This window comes from Lissotriton vulgaris, chromosome 3_1 (assembly GCF_964263255.1).
Source record: "Lissotriton vulgaris chromosome 3_1, aLisVul1.2, whole genome shotgun sequence".
In the NCBI taxonomy this organism is placed as follows: Eukaryota; Metazoa; Chordata; class Amphibia; order Caudata; family Salamandridae; genus Lissotriton; species Lissotriton vulgaris.
In genome coordinates this window covers 432,673,772-432,697,555 of record NC_141689.1, presented here as the reverse complement: position 1 = coordinate 432,697,555, position 23,784 = coordinate 432,673,772, and the positions used below count along the sequence as shown (strand labels likewise).

Genomic DNA, 23,784 nt, shown 5'->3' with positions numbered 1-23,784 from the left:
AATCCTGAAGAAAAAGAGAAACGCCTATTTCAGGAAAATTAAACGCTCAAAATCAGAGTTCTTCAGCCTCCAGTTCGACCAAGCAAAAAACCGTCCAAGGAAACTGTTTGAGCTAATCAGAACACAAGCCAAGGAGCAACCCCAACCACCCAGCACGGTGCACGAAGCACCCTCCTGTGAAGACTTCTCCTCCTTCTTTATCCAAAAAACTGATAGCATAAAGAGCGATCTCCTCATTGACGCAAGCCTCTACCCCAGACCCCACTGCACAGCATCAGCTGAACCAAAAAACAATGCTTCATGGTCATCCTTTGACACCTACTCCGAAGAAGAAATTGGCAAACTACTCAGCACCTTGAAACCATCCAATCACCTCTCAGACCCCCTTCCAGCTGCCGCGGTAAAAGACTTTACCCCTTTGATTCTCCCACTCTGGACTAAAATTATCAACAGCTCACTACAACAAGGAATCATACCTGACTCCCTCAAAGTTGGACAAGTCAAACCCTTACTTAAAAAACCTACAGCCGACCCATCTGATCTGAACAATTACCGTCCCATTACCAATATTCCCACTCTCGCTAAACTGCTGGAAAAATGCGCACAGCTACAATTGACTAAACACATTGATCAGTTTGAGCTACTCAACCCTCATCAATCAGGCTTCCGAGCTGGGCACAGCACAGAAACTGCTATGACTCACATAATTGACAACGCACTTCAAATCCTAGACCAAAACGACACCTGCCTCCTCATCCTGCTTGATCTCTCTTCAGCATTCGACACCGTTAAACATGAGAAGCTACTCCAACTTCTAAACACAAGAATGGGTATATCTGGAACTGTTCTCAAATGGTTCACGTCCTTCCTACACAACAGATCGCAGAAATTCAAGAGCAACAACATGATGTCCTCGCCAATACCTGTATCGCTAGGCGTCCCCCAAGGATCCTCTCTATCCCCGACTCTGTTCAACCTAGTTATGGAACCTCTCACCACGCTACTACAAGCATCCAATGTTCTCTTTCACATGTACGCCGACGACACCCAACTCTATCTCAAACTACAATCCCCCAAAGACATTTTGCTCCTGAACTCAACGATCAGAAGCACCCAATCCTGGCTTGCCGATAATCACCTCCAACTCAATGCTCTGAAAACAGAGTTCCTTTTGATCGCACCTCCAGCAAAGATCTCTACCACTCAAACTTGGCTTAAACACTTAACCGCATTCAATGTCCAACCCACCATCGTGGACTCAGCTAAATCTCTAGGCATAACACTTGACACCAATCTCAACATGCAGCAACATATCAGCAAGGCAACTAAGGGAGCGAACTTCCAAATCAATACCTTGAGATAACTCAAGCCCTTCCTCCCAGCTAAAGACTTCCAAACTGCAGTACAAGCACTAGTCATCCCTCGAATAGAATATGGCAGCATCGCACTCTGCGGTCTCCCCCTTACCACTTCGGCACCCCTAAGAGCTTCCCTAAACGCTGCAGCGAGACTCATCACGGGGTCAAAAAAACACTCTCATATTTCCCCTGACCTGAAATCCCTGAACTGGCTGCCTTTTGAAGACAGAATACACCTGAAAATTGCCTGCATGACACACAAGGCGGTTCACCTTAACTCCCCCGGCTACCTCACTCAGCTTACAATCTCTGGCGGCTCTAGAAACACCAGAGGCACAAACAATCTTCTGCTGAAGCCTAGGAGATTCCGGAATGAAAAAACTTATAAACGCTCCTTTTCAGGAATGGCACCCAGAATCTGGAACTCCCTCCTGAAATCAGGCTCATCTCCTCCACTATTCGTTTTAAGAAAGAAGTAAAAGCTATCCTCATGGCTAAATACACCTGAACTACCACTTCGGACTCTTAAAGAATCTGCACAGATCTTTTCTACCTGTTCGACCTCTTTGCTTATTTGTATTATTTGTTTTATTGCCTTACACCTATGTGTACTGTTAGCTCTACCGACTTACCTGTTTGGCTATGATCATGTACCCTCTCTTTGTAAAGCGCTCTGATATCTGCAAAGATCTTGTTCGCGCTATATAAAACTTTCAAATAAATAAATAAATAAATGTGCCCGCCGCCATTACCACGTATTTGCAGGCCATGGTCCTGCTGGGTTCAGTCTGTCCAGTTTGCCAGTGTTTGTGTATTGCCGTTGTCACGGCCGCATACAGGAGGAAACTACCATCTGGGAGGCCAAAATGTTCCTGCACCGTCCGGAATGGCAGTAATTCGCCATCAGCGCAGTGCAGCTATCACTATGAGCATTTCACACTACGGTTCGCAAAAAGATAATGCTCATGGTTAGACACATTATGACCATCATGCACTCCATCAAAGGGCATTACACACTCACCCCAGCTGTCTACAATAGCACAGACAATATGACTTTGGGCCATTCATCATCAAGTCTTCGTTCTAGCAAAAGTGGACTAGGCCTTTGTGAACATGCTAAGCAGACGTATAAACTCTAATGCTTGGGAGATGAAATTACTCCCTAGTACTTTGTTAGTATTTTCAGCAATGAGGAACAGCCACAGTCTATCTTTTCCCTACCTCTGAAAACACAAAATACCCGTAATGCAGCTCAACATGCACACACACGCAGTAGCTAAGCAATGCTCTGCAGAGTAGCTGGTCAGGGAGATTTACCTACACTTTTCCTCCACTACCATTGAATCTCAATGTAGATAGGAAAACTAGGCAGTCGCCCGTGCGGCTCATTCAGTTTGCTCACATATGTGTGAGGCAATCAGGATTCTCCATACTGGTGGGCATGCCAGCTCATCTATATAAGAAGGTACCCCTGTAAACTGACCTACTTGCTCAGCTTTAGGGTCCGTTCTGACGCCCAAACCTCAAGCAACTGATCTAACGATTTTGGCATATGAAGCAGACTCATTCTGAAAAAGGCTTGCAGCCCACCATAAGAAAGTGTAACACTGCCAAATGTAAAATGTTTGTGCACTGCTATCTCAGTAGGCTTCAGTACAGATCTTAATCTGCTGTTTGCTGTCTCTGCAGAAATGTGATCTCACATAGACCTATTAGAGGACATTTGGCAGCTGTAGAATTCAGAATAGACCACACCAGTCTTTATTTAAAGCTTCTGTTATGAAGGTGTTCATGAAGGGTCTAACGAGTACTCCGACCAAGAACACGCCCTTTACCTTCATTGGATCCTAATGTTGTTCACTCCTGGCGCATGGGATCCCCTTTTGAGTATTTACATTCTTGCCCACTATTGATGTGGAAAGTAGCCGCCATCATGCAATCACTTCCTTGCTTAAGGTTAGTGTATTGCAAGTCCCAACTGTGGTGGAATATTTTCTTAGGTGCACAAAGATCAGGTTGTTCCCAGAACACACCCTTGTTTTCTGCATAAGATAGTTGTCCAATTCCATGTTGGCCAAAACAATGACTTGCCGTTTTTCATCCCCCAAACTCTTGATTTGCAGGCCTTATTTGGTTTTGATTTCAAAAGATCCCCCATGTATCACACTAACTGTACTAAGTCCATTCAAAAGACATAGCAACATTTCTCCAGTATTGGATCTTTCATAGATTCACATGCTTGAATCATCCCGTCGTTGTATTGGGAGTCCCATGGTATCCTTTTAAAAGCAGTAGAACACACTATCATAGGCTATAATGCAAAGAAAAGACACTGCAATAGCCTATCTACTTTTGTAAAAAAAAAAAAAAAAAACAATCTTCAGTAATAGCCAATCAGGCTCCTGCACCCTGTGGAACACTCCCAAGAGAGGCTAAGTTACTCAGATTTTCTACTGCATGTCATGACAGGGCGTCTCCCTGAGCTCTGCTCAGTTTTTTCTTCAAAATTACCAGGTATCTTCTTGAAAATATCAGATTCTTCAAAGAAAGGTCTTTTCAGGTCATGTGGAACATGCGGTAAGAAGAGGCTGCATGCTGAAGAACCCAATATAAACTGTATGTTCAAGGCATGTGGGCTGTAGATCACATGCTTTGCATACTCCTGTCATCTAGTTTTGGGTCCGGACTTTTGCAAGTTGTTTTTCTTCGAAGAAGTCTTTTTAGCCTTTTCAGGTCTTTTCAGGTAGGTGAGTCCTCCTTTTGGTGATAGTGCGCATGGGCATCGACTCCATTGTAAGATTGTTTTTTTCTGCCATAGAGTTCTGCCATAGAGTTCGGACTGGTTTTGCTGCGATTCGCTTCAGAATCGATTCTTTGATTCCCCCTTGCTGCGTACTTCACTCTACCTTGACTGTATTGTTTTTGAATACACTTTCTTTTTCTGCAGTTCGATTCAAACTTTGACATTTCGACTGTAAGATCTGTGGGCGGCCTTCCGTCCCATCTGCGTCCGTTCGGCTCCTCATCGAAGGAACGGACTCCATTGAAATTCTCTCCCCTTTTCCACGTGAAATATCCGCGTATGGACTCTCATTCGGTGTTTAATTTATGCTTGTTCCCCGAGCACAAAGAGCAAGACTGCGACGCGTGCCGATTCTTCAGATCAAAGAAAACTCTCCATGATAGTCGGGCTTGACGTCGAGAGATGCAGCAATTGTATGTCACACTGGACCTCTTCCGCGAAGACTCCGAACAGGAAGAGGTATCAGCGGCAGAGGAGGAGCTGGCTTCAGCTGCGCCTGACTCCGAATCTGACTTACAAATCGACCTTGAGAACGATGATGTGCCACAGGTACAAGGGGACATGAGTACCGAAGACACCTCCCCCCCCCCCCCCCCCCCCCCTCCAACTGCCCCTTGGAAATCTAAGTCTCCGGCAACACCTCCACGCCAAGGTAGGCACTGAGAAGAGGTTTCGAATGCTCTGGCCCTAATCGGCTTGATCACACTTCCGAGCCAACATCTTCAAGCTCTAAATCCAAGATGGGTTCCAAACCGAAACCTTCGAACCGAAACCTTCAACACCGAACCTCAAGAAACATCCCTCGGAGTCTAAACCCTCTGCACCGTAAGGACATTCCAGCTGGGCGCCAAAAAGCAAAGACTTGCCTCTAACAAAACCGGATCCAAACATATACACTGTACCTCCTAAACTCGATTTAAAACAAAAAAACTGTGTTCGAGGCATATGAGCTGCAGATCGTACACTTAGCAATAGATCGTGACCTGGTGTTGGGCTCGGAAGAAGTCTTTGTAGTCACGAGATAGGTGACTCCTTCTTTGGACAATACTGCGCATGGTCATCGAATCCATCCTCAGATTGTTTTTTTTCCTCCACTGGGTTCGGATGAAAGTTTTCCGCTCCGGCTAAAAAAGACTTTTTCAGCAACTTCGAAGCGTGAAACTTTATGTAAACATTTCGACATCGAATAGACTTTTCGACATCACCAGCTACATTCCAGTGCGTCAACGCGGGCCGTTGGGCCTATCGGCGCCGAACGGCGTACGCCTCATGGGCAGAACTCCATTCAAGAGATGCCCGGTATGTCGAGCAAAATTCCCTCATAGCGACCATCACGAGGTCTGCAACCTGTCTATCGCTGGAACACGACAAGTCGACCTGCACAGCCTGTGCCTCCTTCCGATCGAAGAAGACCATTCGGGATCAGAGGGCCCGTCGACACGAGATGAGATCAGCGCCAGCACCGGAGGCCATCTTTGAGCAGGAGATCGTCAGAGAGGATGTCTCAGAGGACGAGGCTCCACTCGTCGCCAAGGAAGCCTCACCTGATCTCCAGATCATATCGGCGGCAGAGGACTCGGACGACTCGATTCCATCTCGGCTGCCCATGAGTACTCCTGCCCCTGCACAACATACACTACCCAAGCCAAAGGCAGCGGTCGGCACTCCGCCCATGGGGCCCAGTCGAGACCGAAATCTGCCCTCGGCTCCGAGGAAAAAGACTACGCCTTTCTGTGCCTCGGCACCGAAGAAACCACATGCGCCAATTCTACCTCCTCCATTGGCACCGAAACATCCTTCGACACAGAAGAACTCTTCGACACCGAAGCCAAAACGCCCTTCGGTGCCCAAAGACAAAGACCCTTCGGCGCCCAAACCAAAAGACACATCGGTGCCGAAGCCAAAAAACTGTACCAGATCCGAAAGCTTCGACTCCGAAACCTTCCGGTTGCAAAAATAAAGATGGAAAGCCAGAGTCCGGTGCCGCAGGCCCAACGAGACCTGTCTCCTCGCCGAAATCTCCAACATCGGTACCAAAGACTCTAATGCCTGATACAGAGATGCCTAAACCCTCTAACAAGCCTACCAAGCCGAAACCACCTTCGGCAACGAAAAATTTGCCACAGGACTTGATAACTCCCCCTAAAGCAAAGAACACTAAACAACCTCTATCGGCACCGAAAAAATCGACGCCGAAGTAGATTGTATTGGAGGAAGAACTGTTTAGACCAGATCCTAAACAGAAAAAGGTCTATATCAATCCAAAGACTGGACACGTGGAAGCAATTCCTTACAAGAAAAGACCAGCAGACACACCACTTCCACCTGTGGTTCCTGTCAAAAAGAAGGATTGTGCCACTTCTCCAATGCACCCTTCCTCTCCTTCACCTTCTTCCTCTCCTATCCCTCCTTATATTGAACCTATAGCTTCTCCTGTTCAATCTCCTGCATCATCACACCACACTGACGAGGAGTATGATCTAGGTGGGGGCAATGACGTACCAAAGCCACATGCATACCCTTTAGATGAGGATGTCAATCCAGAATATCCTAAGGATGACTACATATATGGTTTTCCACCACACAATGTGCCAGATATTCCTGATCCTCAGTATTACCCAACAAAACTTTCCCCTCCAGAAGATAGTATTGGGTTTAATCATCTATTAAATAGAGCTGCCCTTTACCATGGAGTTCCAATGCACTCTGATGCCATTGATGATTTTTTACTGGACACATTTGAGCAGTCACAAATGTCTACACAAATACTACCCATGATCAAAGGAGTCATTAAACATGCTCCAGACATATTTAAAGACCCGGTACGATGTAGGGTGTTAAATACGAGAAAAGAAAAGAAGTATAGACAGCACCATCTGATCCAGTCTATATTAAGGGACATCTGCCACTAGACTCTTTGGTAGTGTCTAATGCACATAAAAGAGCCAATTCCCAGACCTCTGGTGACACGCCCCCGCCTGACAAAGAATCTAAAGTTATTGATGTGTCAGGGAAACGGATTGCTGCGCAGGCAACAAACATATGGGGTATAGCAAAATACAAGCCTTACTCTCACGCTATGACAGGGCTCACTACGACCAATTAGAAAAACTAATGGAGCACCTCCCAGATCAATACAAAGATCAGGCAGCAGAGCTCTTACAAGAAGGCAAATTAATATCCAATGCCTCAATTAAATTTGCACTAGATGTAGCTGACACAGCATCCAGAGCAGTCAATACTAGTGTTCTACTCCGACGTCATGCGTTGTTACGCATTTCAGGTTTCAAACCAGAGGTAAAGTCTACCATCTTGAACCAGCCCTTCAATCAGAACCAGTTGTTCGGACCGGAAGTAGACAACACACTAGAAAAGATGAAGAAAGACACGGACACTGCTAAGTCTATGGGTGCATTACAATCCACACAGACTATAAGTTCTTTTCGCCGCTCCTTTTATAGAGGAGGCTCCAAGCAGACCGGCACAGATACAACATCATCTTTTAAGACGCCCTCACAGACCTCCTGTAGCAAAGGCTACTTTAGAGGAGGATACAGATGCAACAGTAATAAGGGAAGAGGTAGAGGTAATAACAACCGCTCCTCTTCCACTCCCAAGCAGTGACTTCCCTCTGCCTCCCTGCGGGGGGCAGATTATCACAGTTCCTACCTGTCTGTAATTCCATCACAACAGACAGGTGGATAAGACAGATTATCCAACATGGCTACTGCTTAGAATCACAGCAACCCCTCCAAACATACCATCCAGGCAGCGTCCAATGTCCACAAAACATATGACTCTGCTTCAAAAGGAAGTTCTAGCACTTCTACAAAAGGATGCTTTTCAAGTAGTTCCTATAGAGGATTGGGGAACAGGAGTTTACTCCCTGTACTTCCTAATTCCAAAGAAGGACGGGACATTAAGACCAATTCTCGACCTCAGGCCCCTCAACCATTACATACAATCAGATCATTTTCACATGATCACTTTACAAGTACTCCCACTACTACAACAGGGAGACTTTCTTTCAACACTAGACCTAAAGGACGCCTATTTTCATGTTCCTATACATCCTGCGCACATAAGTATCTAAGGTTTGTCATACAAGGAAAGCACTATCAGTTCAAAGTCCTTCCATTCGGGGTCACAACAGCACCACAAGTGTTTACAAAGTGCTTAGCAGTAGTAGCAGCACATCTCCGAAGACAACAGATACATGTCTTCCCTTACCTCGAGGCTCATAAAAGCAAAATCGTTCAACCAGTCTATCCAACACACAAAACAAACAATTCAGACATTGCACGACTTGGGGTTTACAATAAACTACACCAAGTCGCACCTAGAGCCTTCGCACGTTCATCAATATCTAGGAGCTACCATAGACACATCTACAGCTCTAGCGTATCCCAGTCAAGCCAGGATACAGAGCATTCAGACCTTAGTCTCCCTTTTTCAACACCAGCAGTCTCTCCAAGCCAGAGTGTTCATGAGACTAATAGGCATGATGGCGTCTTGCATCTTCATAGTTCCTCACGCAAGACTGCAAATGCGCCCATTACAAGAATGTCTAGCAGAACAGTGGAACCAGGCTCAAGGTCAGCTCACGGACCTGGTGTTGGTAGACAGCCGTACATATCGCTCTCTGCAATGGTGGAATACCAAAAACTTGACAAAGGGACGGCCGTTCCTAGACCCTGTTCCACAGATAGTGCTCATGACAGATGCATCCCTCACAGGATGGGGAGCCCATCTCTTGCATTATACCACACAAGGCCAATGGAACAACCAACAAAGACAGTTCCATATCAACTATCTAGAGCTGCTAGCAATTTTCCTAGTACTCAAAGCGTTTCAGGTACAAGTACGAAACAAAGCTGTCCTAATCCGGACGGACAATATGACAGCCATGTATTGTATACAAAAACAGGGGGGACACACTCTCTGCAACTGTCCCAGCTTGTACAGAACATTTGGAGATGGGCCATTCCTCAAAACATACACCTGACAGTAGAACACCTTCCAGGAATTCACAATCAGATAGCAGATCTGTTGAGTCGTCAGTCACAACAGTAAAGTAAAGTGAGTAAAGTAAGTTTATTGCATATAGTTTAATTAAAACCTTTACAATTTTGATACGTTAAAAAAAAAAAGAATATATATTCGAATTGACATTGGATAAAAGAACATTGGCATTCTGTAATGTCCATATTTTTTTGGGGGAGGGGGTTTATTTAAAAGCGATGTTACTTTGTCTGTGTTCTGAGCCATTCATTGCACTTCAAGCCTTGGATTTTGTGCCGTTGGTCACCATTTTTTCAGTGTTCGGTATTAAAAGGCTCGCCTTTTGAAAAAATCTGGCGGCCCTGCAAGCTGTCTGCAGCTGGTGACTGTTCAGTGCTAACATGACAGCAGGGCGACATGTTCTGATTTGGAATAAGCGAAATATATGGAGTAGATAGTAACGTCTCAAATTGGTCAGAGATGGACAAATGCACAATAGGAGTCAGTGTTTCTTCTGCACGGTCACAACAGATTCACGAATGGAAGATACACCCACAAGTTCTTCAACCATTCTTCCAAATTTGGGGGCATCCACAGATAGATCTGTTTGCCACCCACGAAAATGCAAAATGCCCAACCTTCGCCGCCAGGTTTCCACACCCACGGTTGGAGGGGAATGCGATATGGATGAACTGGTCAGGCAGATTAGCGTACGCTTTTCCGCCTCTCCCACTCATTCCACTAGTAGTACGCAAGCTCAGACAACAGTCTCTCAAACTAATACTAGTGGTTCCCACATGGGCACGTCAGCCGTGGTTCACCACACTACTAGATCTCTCACTGGTTCCACATCAGAAATTACGGCTCACACCATCCCTGTTAACACAGAACCATGGAGAAATAAGACACCCAGAACCAAGCCAACTGAATTTGGCGATCTGGCTCCTGAAGTCGTAGAATTTGGTTACTTAAACCTACCACCAGACTGTATGAACATAATTAAAGAAGCTAGGAGACCCACTACCAGAGCATGTTATGCCGCTAAATGGAAAAGATTTGCAATATATTGTAACAATAATCACATTGATCCACTGGATGTTACCATCCAAAATATTATTTGCTAACTTCTACACCTACAAAGGTCCAATTTGGCTTATTCTTCCATACGCCTGCATCTGGCAGCAATTGCAGCCTATTTACAGAATAGGCAACATCTATCTCTCTTTAGAGTACCTGCAATAAAAGCATTTATGGAAGGATTAAAACGGATAATCCCACCTAGGTTACCGCCTGCTCCAGCATGGAACCTAAATGTGGTCCTTACAAGACTTATGGGACCCCCTTTCGAGCACAGGTGTGAATTGCAATTCCTAACATGGAAAACGGCTTTCCTTTTTGCCATCACCGCTCTCAGAAGAGTTAGTGAAATACAAGCATTCACAATACAAGAACCATTTTTTCAGATACATCCTAACAAAGTGGTTCTTAGGCCCAATCCTAAATTCCTGTCAAAAGTTATTACTCCTTTTCACCTTAACCAATCAGTAGAGCTACCAATGATTTTTCAAAAACCGGACTCTGTTGCAGAAAGGGCTTTACACACCTTAGATGTTAGAAGAGCTCTGTTATACTACACAGACAGGACTAAATCATTCAGAAACACAAAAAAAACGAATTGTATCTTTCTCTCCCCCACACAAGGGCAATCCCATCTCTAAAGGAGGAATTGCCAGATGCATTGTAAAGTGTATACAAATATGCTATCAAAAAGCTAAACGTACACTAACGGTTCCTCCTAGAGTGCACTCCACTCGCAAACTAGGAGCCTCTATGGCTTTCTTAGGAAATATACCACTAGAGAACATATGCAAGGCAGCAACATGGTCTACAATACACACCTTCACTAAAGACTGTTGTATTGATGTGCAATAAAACTGACACAATCGATTTATTACAATGACAAAATAATGTCGGCCAAATGTAAACCCAAAGAAATGTACCAAACGGTAAAAAGCCTAACTACGCTTCCACCCCCGCAAATCTCCAACCCCAATGTGCCCTCCCGATGTAACGATCTGGCTGATTTCTTCTTCCTTAAGGTAAACAAAATCTACACATCTTTTCCGGACATTGACTCGGACCCACTCCCCCAAGGACATTATCCAGCAGCTGAAGTAGAATCGCCGCCTCATAACACCCTAGCCCACTTCCCACAGACTCAGTAACACTCGAGTCTCTGATGCACCAAATAAAATCTGGCTCCCCATGCGACCCTGCACCACCGAATACGCTGGTCTCGGCTAGCCAGGTGATTCTTCCCACACTACTGGAGTTATTGAACTCCTCGATAGTGACTAGCACAGTTCCACCAACCTGGAAACATGCCAGGGTCCGAGCACTCTTGAAGAAACCCAACCTCGATCCTGGCAACCTCAACAGCTATCGCCCTATCTCATTGTTCCCCTGGGCAAGCAAAGTCCTCGAAAAACACATTAACACCTCTCTAAACTTTTGCTTGACACCACCCAGACGGGCTTCCGTCCCAAACATGGTACGGAGACGGCTTTGGTGGCAGTCACAGAAGAAGCGAGACGGATCCTAGATCAGGGGGATCAGTGGCAGTGATCCTCCTTGACCTGAGCGCCGCCTTTGATACGGTGAACCATAAAATCCTCCTTCGCCGCCTCCTGAGCTTGGGAATATCAGGAGAAGCCCTAGCTTGGCTCAAGTCCTTTCTGAAAGACCGCACCTTCTGAGTCTTTGAAGGAGCCTCAGTCTCTTCAAACAAGCCTCTGGAATGTGGGGTACCGCAGGGCTCCTCACTAAGCCCCACGTTATTCAACGCATACATGAGACCACTGGCAGGGATTGTCCATCCTCATGGCATTAAGATCGCCACTTATGCGGACGACACCCAGCTAGTGGTCTCCCTCGTGCATAAGAACAGTCAGCAAGCACAGACCAGCTTGATTCCCTGTCTGGAGCAGGTAAAGAGCTGGATGGCTAAGTCATGCTTAAAGCTCAATGGGGATAAAACCGAGCTCATGCTCCTCGGTCCATCTGCCCCCTCCACCTTAGAGCTATTGTGGCCCCCCAGCCTAGGTGCCCCCCCCTACACCCAGAGATAACATAAAAAGTCTCTAAATATGGCTAGACAAATCCCTAACATTCAATACACAAGTCACCAAACTATCAACAACATGCTTTGGTCTCATCAGGATGATGAAAAAAATCCTCCCACTTCTTCCTTTCGAGGCCAAACAGGTAGTCATCCAGGGCCTGATTCAGTCCCGTATTGACTTTAGCAATGCCCTGTATTTAGGGGCACCTGAATACTGCCTGAACAAACTACAGCTGATCCAAAACTGTGCAGCCCGAACCCCGATAGGGCCGGGATTAAAAACTCTGCACTGGCTGGCTCCCTGTTAGGGAAGAATTAAGTTCAAGGCCATGTGCATCACCCACCAAGCCTTTTGAAAATCCGGCCCCGTAATCAACCAGTCCCTACCACCCCAAGAAAGAGCTTCGCTCCTCCCAAGCCTTCCTAGCCGTTGTCCCGCAGATACGAAGATCCAGAGCAGGAGGTCGATCTTTCTCCTACAATGCATCCAAACTGTGGAACTCTCTCCCCCTACATCTAAGGTCCAACTCCAACCTACTAACCTTTCGCAAACAATTAAAAACCTTCCTCTATAACTAAAAACAAACTTACCCCATGTGATCAACTTCAGTAGAAGGTTCATTCTATTCGCTAGCACCTGGACGCTTCAGGGCAGCTGTTCGCGCTTAACAAATTTCTTTCATTTCATTTCAAGCCAAGCAGCAAGCTGCAGTAGGCCAAGCTGTCCTTAGAACACTATTTCAGTATGCTGCAACGAATACAAGCGACCACCGTTAGGGGAGACACTGCTTGCTGCACAATCGATGCTAAGTCTACGATCTGCAACTCATATGCCTCGAACGGAAAATGCTACTTACCAGTATGCATCTGTTCTTGGCATGTAGAGCTGCAGAGTCGTACACGCCCTCCCGCCTCCCCTGGACTTGTATCCGTTCCAGTACTCATCTTACTTAGATGCACACGCATGGACATCCTTTCTCTTTACTTCCACTAACTCCATCATTTCCCATCATGGCGAAAAACAATCTGAGGATGGAGTCGATGACCATGCCCAGTATTGTCCAAGGGAGGAGTCACCTATCTCGTGACTACAAAGACTTCTTCCAAGAAGACAACCTGCAATCATCCGAGCCCAACACCAGGTGGCGATCTATTGCTAAGTGTACGACTCTGCAGCTCTACATGCCAAGAACAGATGCATACTGGTAACTAGCATTTTCCTTATTCACCCTATTGCAGGGCATATCCATGCTAAAACACCTTCTAAGCATAAGCTTTCTGATGAGCATAGCCCGTGCAAAATTCCTCTGAAAAAAAGTGTAGGCACTAGTCCTTTCCATGCACTTCCATCTCCTCCTCCCTCTCGACCACAGCTTGATACATTACAGATTACACCCACTGAGGACGACGACGCACAATTATCAGATCCTTGAATAGACTACACAACTGATCCACCACAGGATACAGACCCAGATCTTTATCCTGCCAGACCATCTCCACCTGATGGCAATCTGTCATACCAACAGCTTATTACTAGAGCAACAGAATACCATTCGGTGGAGCTACATGAAGTGTCTTTAGAGGAAGATTTTCTCTTTGACACTCTAGGATCCCATAGGTCCAGTCACACACGGCCTATGCTCAAGAGTATGTTAAGGCACACAGTCAATATTTTTAAAGATCCTGTCAATGCCAGAATCCTTACTCCTAGAGTAGATAATAAAAAGATAAATGTTTCCCCATAGATCCTATTTTATTGAGGGTCAGCTACCACTGGACTACTGTGAAACATCACGTGTGTATATGTAGCATTGCGCCCTGCACAATATAGGTGGAACACCAGGGTTCTACTCACTGTTAGAGGACTGAATTATTACTGCGACAACGCAGCTGTATTCGGAGTGCAAACACACATCAGGTCGTCTCACTGTGTCATGTATTGATTAAAATATGCATGTTAGAACTGTCATACTAAGAGTGCCAATTGTAACTGCACTGTTTGCAAATGTTTAATATGCCTATTCCATATGTAGGAGGGTTCCACTCACTGTTAGACTACTGATTTATCACTGCGATAATACAGCTGTATTTGGAGTGCAAACACACCTCAGACCGTCTTACTGTGCCATGAATTGTTCAAAATATGCGTGTTGGAATTGTCAAACTATGAGTACAATTGTAACTACACTGGTCACTAATGTTTAATATGCTTATCCTAATTAAGACCACCTATCTGCACCAATCGATCATTGAAATGTGACTAAATGGTACGGTTATATATGTAACAGTTGTATATGAGATGGCGAAAACTGCATGATAGATACACAAATGCCACATTAATACACACCTGCAGGGCACCACTATGCCAGATGCAGTCATTCTCACGCCAAATCTGCAAATGCACGGGACACGCTACACACTTCATTTCTTAGCTCCTTTGTTCTCGACATTTTCCGAGACCATGAATGGCTAGTGTAATTTACATTAAATATTGTACAAATTATAGTTTATTTCTGGCTTACTGTACATTTGTAGAATGAATGCCCAATTAAGCATTTTTATAAATATTACAGATGCGACTGTCAGTCTGTCCGCTATTTCCATGCAACCCTCATAGCAGAGATTACAGATTCACAGAGTGCATCGTAGCTCTGTTCTCTATTCACAAGCCCCTTAAGGGTTTTAAAAAGTTTCTTGGGGCCGATATTTCTTCCAAGGGAGGCCGGCCATCACTTAAGACAATTGGATCTTGCAAACTGTACATCAAAGCTATGCCCTAACATTTCTTTCCAGTACTTGCCCTGTCAGCACTTTTTCTCATTTGAGTTTCCAAGGAAGCTCTCTCTCCGAGACGCTTTTTGTCTAGAGTGGAATTCTAGACTCCTGTATGCCCCTCCGCTGCTGCCTCACCTGCCCTGAGTTCTGAAGATCATTAGCAATGACCGGTCACAAGTCATCCAGTTGGTGCTGGATAAGGCAGGGAGAGGGTGATACTTGGAACTCCTGGGCATGAACATTTGTCCTACAATCGAGCTGCAGCTTCAGAACGATATTTTGTCACGGCAGGGCAGGGTTCCACCCCCCTCCGAGGGCGAGCTAGTTCTTCAGTTGGAGCTTAAGAGGGCACCAAGCTTTTAAATCAATCACATCTAGGAACACCAGGTGGACCATCAGCTCTTGTGTTTACTCCAGGGCAAAGAGAGGCAAGGCAGTGCAAAACAGAACACTCCTGATGGATTTTTCTATGCCGAAAGGTCGGCTACTCATTGGTAAAGAAGCTCCCTCAATAGGTTTAAGGGCTCATTTCAGCAGATCTAAGGCTAGCACGTGGAGTATTCTTCCTGGACATTAGTCAAGCATCTGCGTGGGTATCAGCACATACGTTCACGACGCACTACTGCCTTCACATCCAGGTCCATCGGGAAGGGCATTTTGCCTGCTTGTCCTTCTAGAATATTTTGACTGAGCCAGCTCACATACCCACCACCTGGGAAGGTACTGCTTTGGTATCGATTCACAAAGGGTGGAATCTGTGGTTAGAAGTATCCATCAGGAGACCAAAAAGGTACTTAATATTAACTCTCTTTCTGGTAAATGTTCTTATCTATTTTCACAGACCCTTCCATGTCCCCTTTCTGTTAACTGGGTTCTTATGCCATCAAAGAGCTTCCAGCCTAGAGATCTGCACACTAGTCATAACACTTTGCTGATGGGCTGCTTGTCAGAGAGCTGAGACAGCCTGAGAAAGTAACAGACATCCATATGCTTGCGTTGGTTTATATGCGGCTCCGCTGCGACGTTCAGAGTGAAGTGACATTGACGAAGAGTGGCTAATCACCTACTGGTGCACAGGAGTACTGCTTTTAGGTTTCCAGATCCAATCTAATGTCTGGGAAAAATTCACAAGTTGAGGAATCTGCAGTTAGAGTATCCACCAGAAAGGGCGTTACTGGAGGTAAGCAAATTGTTTTTCCCTGAGACAACAGTCTGAGACTCTCACATGAATAAGAACTAAGACTAGTGATGCCTTAGACCTAACGGGATAAGAGTTCGGAGGGATTATCGTTTTCACTCCAGCGCCAGGGTACCCTTAGGGTGTTTGTCACGCTCCTATAAATATTATATACAATACAATACAGTACTCAGTGGGTCCATAGACTTTCCACAGAAAGAGATGTAATCCATGAAATATGTTTCTGCAAAAAAAAAAATACTTGTTCTACAGATACCACATCTGATTAGGATTCAGGCACCTTATCTTTCACCTCGACATCTCCTTCAAGGTCACTGTCTAGAGTTTGTCCAGTCATTGACCTTAACACGTTCCATGACGTCATTGCTAAGGGTGCAGCCAAATCTAACGTCCTAATAGAAGGCCCCTCAGACTTCATAGCTTGTCCACGGTAGTTTACAACCTAGAGTTTTACTGTATTGAACTGCTAATTCTACTCGCCCCTTACCTTCTTGAATCTGTTAACTAGTTGTTTGTTATCTTGGCAACAGTGAAAGCCACGAACCCTAAACTGCTTAAAACGTTAAAAAGATTAACTGCATGTGGCATTTTTATGAGAAAACCATGCCTTTGCCAGTTTTCATCTTTATTACGAAGTTTTTTGTTTTGATAATATTTGTTAAATGGTGACTAGATGGTCTGTTAAATACTTTTAGCAGAGACTATGGGAATTCCACGCATATGATCACAGGCCGTAGTTAACTAGATTTGGATTACAGGTTTGGGGCCCATATGGGTCAAGCCACTTTAACAAGGCCTTTTACATAGCTCATTCCTACCTCTTTTAAGCTGCAGTAGCGTCTCTTGCTAACCTATCCCAATATTTGTCTATCCTGGAAGATCACTCAAAAGAGATGGAAGTGTCACTTGTAGTCCTACTCCTTCACTATGTAACTATTCGTAGAAGTCCTATAAAACTTCCTCTTCTCCCCTATGAGTGCCTTAGTATGTTAAATCATATAATGTAGGGATCCTTAATCAATGGAAAATTACCAGAAGGGACTAGCATTTTGAGCCCTGAAGAGATGTTGGAGCAGCTGACACAAATAACAGTAGTTCCTTGTGTTTAATGTTTTAATGCTGAATTAGCATTTAAAAATGAAAAGCAAATTAGATAAGCATACAGCCTCGTATATCTCTGAAGGTCCATATTTAAAAAGACCAGTTTTAAAAATGCAGTTTTATTATAAAATGCTTTGCACGCGAGCGGCACAATTCAGATGTCATTTCAGATTAAATCGATGGAGAATTAGGAATAAGTAGCTTTTACTTCCTCAACTCTGATTTCAGGCTTTACAAAGGGCGGTGGACTTAAAATCAACTCTGTGACCTACAATACTTGCAGCAGTTGGTAATTGAAGATGGATGGGTTTGGGGAGGGTAACTTCCCTTAAGTTTGTAAACTCAGTCTGCTCTAATCGTCATCCCTATGTTAAGTATTGGGAATGTATTTTAAAAAACTGTTTGCATTTTATAAACTATGATTTTGTGACCTGAATATTGTTTCTTTTCTTTTTAGCATTGACAAATAGTGTAACGACTGGTGTGAACTGCTTGTCTGGCAGCTTTTCGCCACTGGACAATTTACCCCGCGTACCGGCCAATCATGTGCCTGTTGCAGCAGAAGACTTGATTAACTTACCTACCAATGGCGAAAATGATTGTTTTAATTTATTTGATGCTGGGTTTTATCACTCTGAGCTCAATTCTATGAACCTATGCAGTGAGGAGCCAGAAAGGCCTTCAAAGAGATTAAAAATGGGAATCTCAGTCCCAGAATCCTTCCTGAATGATGTTTCTGTAAATACCCTGGCTATGGACTTTGAGAATCACACACATCACATTACCAGTGCCAAGATGGCTGTCTCTGTGGCGGACTTCAACAGTTTATCTTCAAATGAAACAAATAGTTTTATGAACTCTCGTGCACTACATCACACAGCTCTTCAATCTGAGTAAAACCCACTACAAACTTCATCAGCAATTATTATGTAGGTGTGGTAAGTCTGATTGGGGTTGCCTAGTCTTTCACTGGACAGTTTACACTATGACATCAGTGATGTCTTTGTATGTACAGAACTATTTCTTGATTTTATCAAGAATTACTTTTAGTCCATGGACGTGGAAATGGCTTACAATATTTGGCAGTGGGAAACTCTAGTACAGCTTTAAGCTCTGCATCTGTTTTGATTTTTCAGACCAAGCCTGTGGACATTGGATTACTAACCCAAACTTAGCATGAAGTTCTAAATTCAGAGGATCTGCTTTCCTTCGTCCATCCACAACTAAGCAGATTGGTGCATTGGAATTTGTGTTTACAGGTACCAAGGATGATGACCCTGTTAAATGTAGCATTTTTTTAATGAAAACATGGCTGTGGTTTTCATTTATTTAAACTGCACAAACGTGCAAATATTGTTTATTTGTTGTCTCTTGGGATACTAAAGCACTTCGGTTTACACCACAAGTTCAACTTTACTGAAACCTGCGCATAGAAGATGGATGTGCAGAATTACAGTATGTAGAGACTACGCTTGCATTTTTGTTGGGAGATTCCATGCAGGACTACCTTACAAAGATAACGTACTTCTACTGCTTGGAGGGTCGTGTTTTTCAGCATGAGTAGCAATCCTGTTTTTTTTTTTTTGTATACTCTTGTAATTTATTTTGCCTGTGCTTCGTTCATAGCTCCGACAAATTTAACATGGTGTTGTCATTGAAACCGCCAGTGTTGTCCATAACTTCAGGTAGCACTTGTTGGCTTTATCACTGAATGCTCCATATATTGGACATTTATATGGGTAGGTTAAAGCCTATTACTAGTGCTGAAGAGGTACTATCTTGATTTTGCCGTGTAGCAACTCACTTAATAAAGATTTCTCCCACTGTAAACACCGGGAATTCTGTAAATCATTGCCTTGAAAAACAAAGCTTTTAGGAATTGAGGGATTGACTGCATTTCAAGCACGTTTCGTATTTAAGTTTAGCATTTAATCTTTTGGAACATTTCATGCCAACGCTGTAAATAGGAGTTAGTGCTTACAAATGTGTGTTGAAAACTTTGTATATGGATCCTGTTTAAGTTATCGAAAATGCCAACAAAATGGGCAGTCTACACCTGTGTCGATGTTTTTCATGTATGTATGAATACTTTAGAAGGGTCTAGCAGAAGAGATGTGTTGCTTGGAGAAAGCGGACGAGCTGTGCTTGAAAGTGTCAGTGTGCAATTGTGGAGTGCTAAAGTAGATGCTACTGTTATGTATAAGCATCTAAAATGCCTACTTTTGACATTTTAATTTATTTTAATCAAAATATTTTGATGCCAGAAATTGCTGTTACAAGTGTGGGCTAGATATAAGAAACATGTTTGCATTATTCAGCCATATAACCGTAGAACGGTTCACCACAGCACATATTCATCACAGAATAATCTTATTTTTATCACTGATTGCACTGTCTCAAGTCCAAAATGCTTTCCACTGTCTGTTAGCATAACAAGTTCATATGATTGACTGCGGTGGGAATGTTAGTAATTATTCACCACTTAAATGTTGGTGAATAATTAAGATGTAGAACGTAAAGGGGGAGGGTATTTATTCTCCATACTGTGAACTGTATTAACATCACTTTGGGAAGCATATATTTAGGATTTCCTTTATATGAAGATAATTTTAAGACGTGTATACATTGTTATTGTGGTAAACTTTATTAATTTTTGTTAATTCCTTCAAGTACATCTGTTAAGTAAGGATCCTTTATTAACCTGGATCAGCTTCTTGCTGATTTTCTCTGAACTTTACTTATTCAGATTATACAACCATCTGACGTTGTTGTTTTATAGCTGTCCTTTTTTATACAGTTTAACTGGGTTTACAGTGAATTGGTGTTTCGAAAATTATTACACAAAGGATGACGGAATGCTTAAGCCAGTTGCACTTAAATGAAGATTCCCATTTCCAATAGTTGTTGCAGTAATATATTCAGTTGATCTATCTATGCATTGCTGGGATCACAACATAGATGGGAGACTGTTTTGTTTCTAGTCTAAAGTTCTGATTGTTGGCAGGTTCTACGGACACTTTATTTAATGACACTTTTTTGACCAAAACGTCTAAAATGGTATGAGAAAATTAATTCAGCCTGACAAGTTAGATTTTCAATGTTATTCTAATCTATTCTTGTTACATTAGCAGAGCTAGCAATCAGATAGTTTACTTGTAACTCTTTAAGGCAATAATTTACATTTTGTAAATTTCTGTACATTTATGTATCTTTCTAGATCTCTATTTCAGTATTGTTTTACAATTACTTCTGCGTTGTACAGTAAAAATTTGTGCATGCCTATTGTGACTCCAAGTGTACCACTGATGTCTCCAATGTAAAATAGCTATTTATTAATTTTATTTTTCTTTAAAGCTGGACTTGTTTTTTTCTGTTCAAATTGTTACTGTTTACTAAGAGTTGCATTTTAGTATTAGTTAACGATAACTGCAGATGTGAAGAATATATTTTGCCTTTTAATTTTGATACCTTAAAGCACAATTATTCTTATTGTAGTCTGCTGAATTCTTTGTACTTTGCAGCATATTTTCATGTAAGCAAACCAAAAATCCATGGTGCACCGTTGCAGGTTTGGTAAATAACTTTGGTTACCGGTGATTGACAGGGAATGCAAAGAGGCTCTATAATTCAATCAGTAGTAGAACTGGTGCTGTGAATATAGCAATACTTATTTTGTTGGTTGCGTTTTAGTTATACATATTGGCTTTTAATGGTCCTCCCTCATGTGCGACATGTTGAATTTACTTGAAGGATGTACAATATTGCTTAAGATGATCTCTTGTAATTGAATTGTGCAACTGTTTACTCTAGGTAGCCTAATTTATCCGCAAATCATTCTTCTCATGTTCTTCTAGTTTGCAAGAGCAATGTAACATTATATAATTTAACCAAAGTCATGTTTTTATGTTTTGAATGTAAGCATACTGTTTGCGTAAGGAGGAAACAAATCCCAGCATTACCCACAAACCATGATCAGGTTGCATACCAATTTAGATGATATGCTACGGTTGTGTTATTTTTATACTAAACTGTTTCAATCAATACCACATATATTGTTGAAATACAGACCAATAATCTAGTAAGAGTGTATTGGAATATAATTTTGCCCGGTAAAAATCAAGTCCCACGTGAATATCTAGACATGAATTAGTGACAATCAGTACACCTTTTAATAGCTGATATGTTCAGAAGGGCCTCTGTTGCATTGATTTTAATACTTGTACATAAACACTGATTTTTCAACATTATTTCGTATTTTTGTTGTATTTTAATAACCGTTGTACAGTTCCAGAAATAAACATCTGGAAAATCATTTACTGCATCTTTTGCTTATTGCTTTTGATCGTTTTGACACCCTTTGTTACCTTTCAGTGTTAGACTTGTTCAGCTACAAACGTATAAAGTAATTGGCAAATCTAGCTTTAGGCGATCAGCCTTTGAAGATTGAGGAGTGCAAGTGTAATTTCTGCAGTTTTAAAGTATTCTAGATTTACATCCTGTGTACTGTCTTCCCATATAGTTGTTTGGATCAAGGAAGCATCTTGTTTTACATCAATAATTTTGTGCGTCTGCCTCAAGCTGAGCCCCCATTACTCACAATGACCCACACCATATGCACCATCTTTAGATTGTATATTTCTCCTACTAGTTTGAAATCCTATGCACGTCCAAGATTTATAACTAGAGATACAGGCTCCACGGAAGGGCCTTGTAGACTATCATAACTGAAGATGTATCTAACACAACACTCAACTGTGCCTGAAAACATTGGAATAATTGGTATAAGTCATATAGAATGATTCCCAAAATTGTGATTTTCTATTCCTGGAATGCCGTAACCTCTGGCTGCAATTACACTTCTAGTACCCTAAAGAAAGACTATGTATGTTTGAGAGAGATGATGGTGTCTGTTATGGGCCTGCATGGTACTCCACTATTGCTGCTTGTGGTGCAACATGTGCGCTTAAACTCATGCAGAGATGTATGTTTATTGAAAAAGCAGAGTGCAGATTTTTAATTCAGTGACCAACAGTATGAAAATGACTAGTTTTGCAGCGTGAGTCTTTCTGGATTCACTATGCTGTGCATTATTCCGCCATCTCCGCCATCTAGTGGTTGGGTCCGGAATTGTAGGGTTTTTTTTTTCGTGGCCTAGGTGAGCATCTACATACCACCATTTGGTGTCCTTTGTGACGTCGACGTGCTTCCTCCAGAAGCTCCCACCTTTGGTCGCCATCTTAAGATTCTTTTTTCCGCCGTTGGGTCTGGATCGTTATGGAAGAGTTCCAGAGTTTTTTTGGAAGAGGAATAGACTAAAACAGGAAAAATGACAAAATAAAAGGTTTTCATCACACCCGACTACAAGTCAGGTAACCAAGACTACGAAGGAGAAGAATTTCTCTTGAGAACTCGACGTTTCACCAGAGAATGCGCTCAGTAGGGCTCCCTGAGCGCCGGAATGGACAAAACTCCTTTCAAGTTTTGCACCAACTGCAACCACAAATAAGCCCAGAAGGATCAGCATCCAGTCTGCAACCTCTAGCCTGCCGATCGACCACAACAGCGAGGACTGCAACCCGTGCTCGGCGTTCACCCACAAGACCCTCGGAGTAGGAAAGAGGCAGAGAAGGGTGAACTACACCATGCAAGAGCAGGGGCCACCTCCATCGCTCTGAGACTTGGGCCTCTCCAGTGGGGAGGAGGACAACATTGCCGAAGGACCGGAGAACTGCACTGTCTTCGAAGTCCAAAAGAAAACGTCGAAGGAGGTAAGAGTCGACGACCCCCAGACACTCGACTGAAACTCGAAAGAGTGTGACAAAGTCCTCGAAGGGAGCATTGCCGTCGAAGCACTCGACGAAAGCAACAGCACCCATGGACAAACAGCCCAGCGGATCCTTCGAAAAGGACTCCCAGACGGCGGCGACCCATGAAAAATTAAGGTCGTCGAAGGAAGCCCCCGAAAAGGACTCCGCATGCAGAGAAAAGAAGGGTCAACAACTACTTTGTCGACTACCTCGAAGCGCTCAAACTCTCGACGCTGAACAGGCTGCCGAGATGAAGAGGAGGCTCGAGGTCGAAATGGCAAGTATCCTGCAGCGGAAGAAGGACTTTGACAATAAGATGGATCAGTACACCATCCCGCCGAAGCCTGTGGCCGAGGTCGAAAGAGGCCTCGAAGACTCTGAACCGCCGTAAACGCATGAGCCGGTGGTAGAAGAACAGGAGGAAGAGGCCCTGTATTACTTCGAGGGAGAATTCCAAGAGGAACCGCTAACTTACCAGGACTCGATGTCCTCGGAGGGGCAAGAGTGGCTTGACCTCGACGCCGGAAGGAGTAGACACATAGCCTTCGAGGCCTTCACCACCAGACGATATAGGTATCTAGAATATGGTGGTCAAGAATGCTGCACAGACATACAGGGTT

General features: G+C 43.5%; 1 protein-coding gene across 10 annotated transcripts in view; it reads left to right on the top strand.

Moving 5' to 3' along the window:
* The window catches only part of MIER3 (MIER family member 3), a 214,617-nt gene extending 192,948 nt beyond the window's left edge, over positions 1-21,669 (top strand). For all 10 annotated transcript variants that reach the window (XM_086960653.1, XM_086960660.1, XM_086960659.1 and 7 more), the window contains one exon: positions 17,815-21,669. In XM_086960653.1, the coding sequence (XP_086816779.1) occupies positions 17,815-18,254 (440 nt within the window). In that variant the 3' untranslated portion in view covers positions 18,255-21,669. The remainder of the gene's footprint in view (positions 1-17,814) is intronic.
* The last annotated feature ends 2,115 nt before the right edge of the window (positions 21,670-23,784 follow it).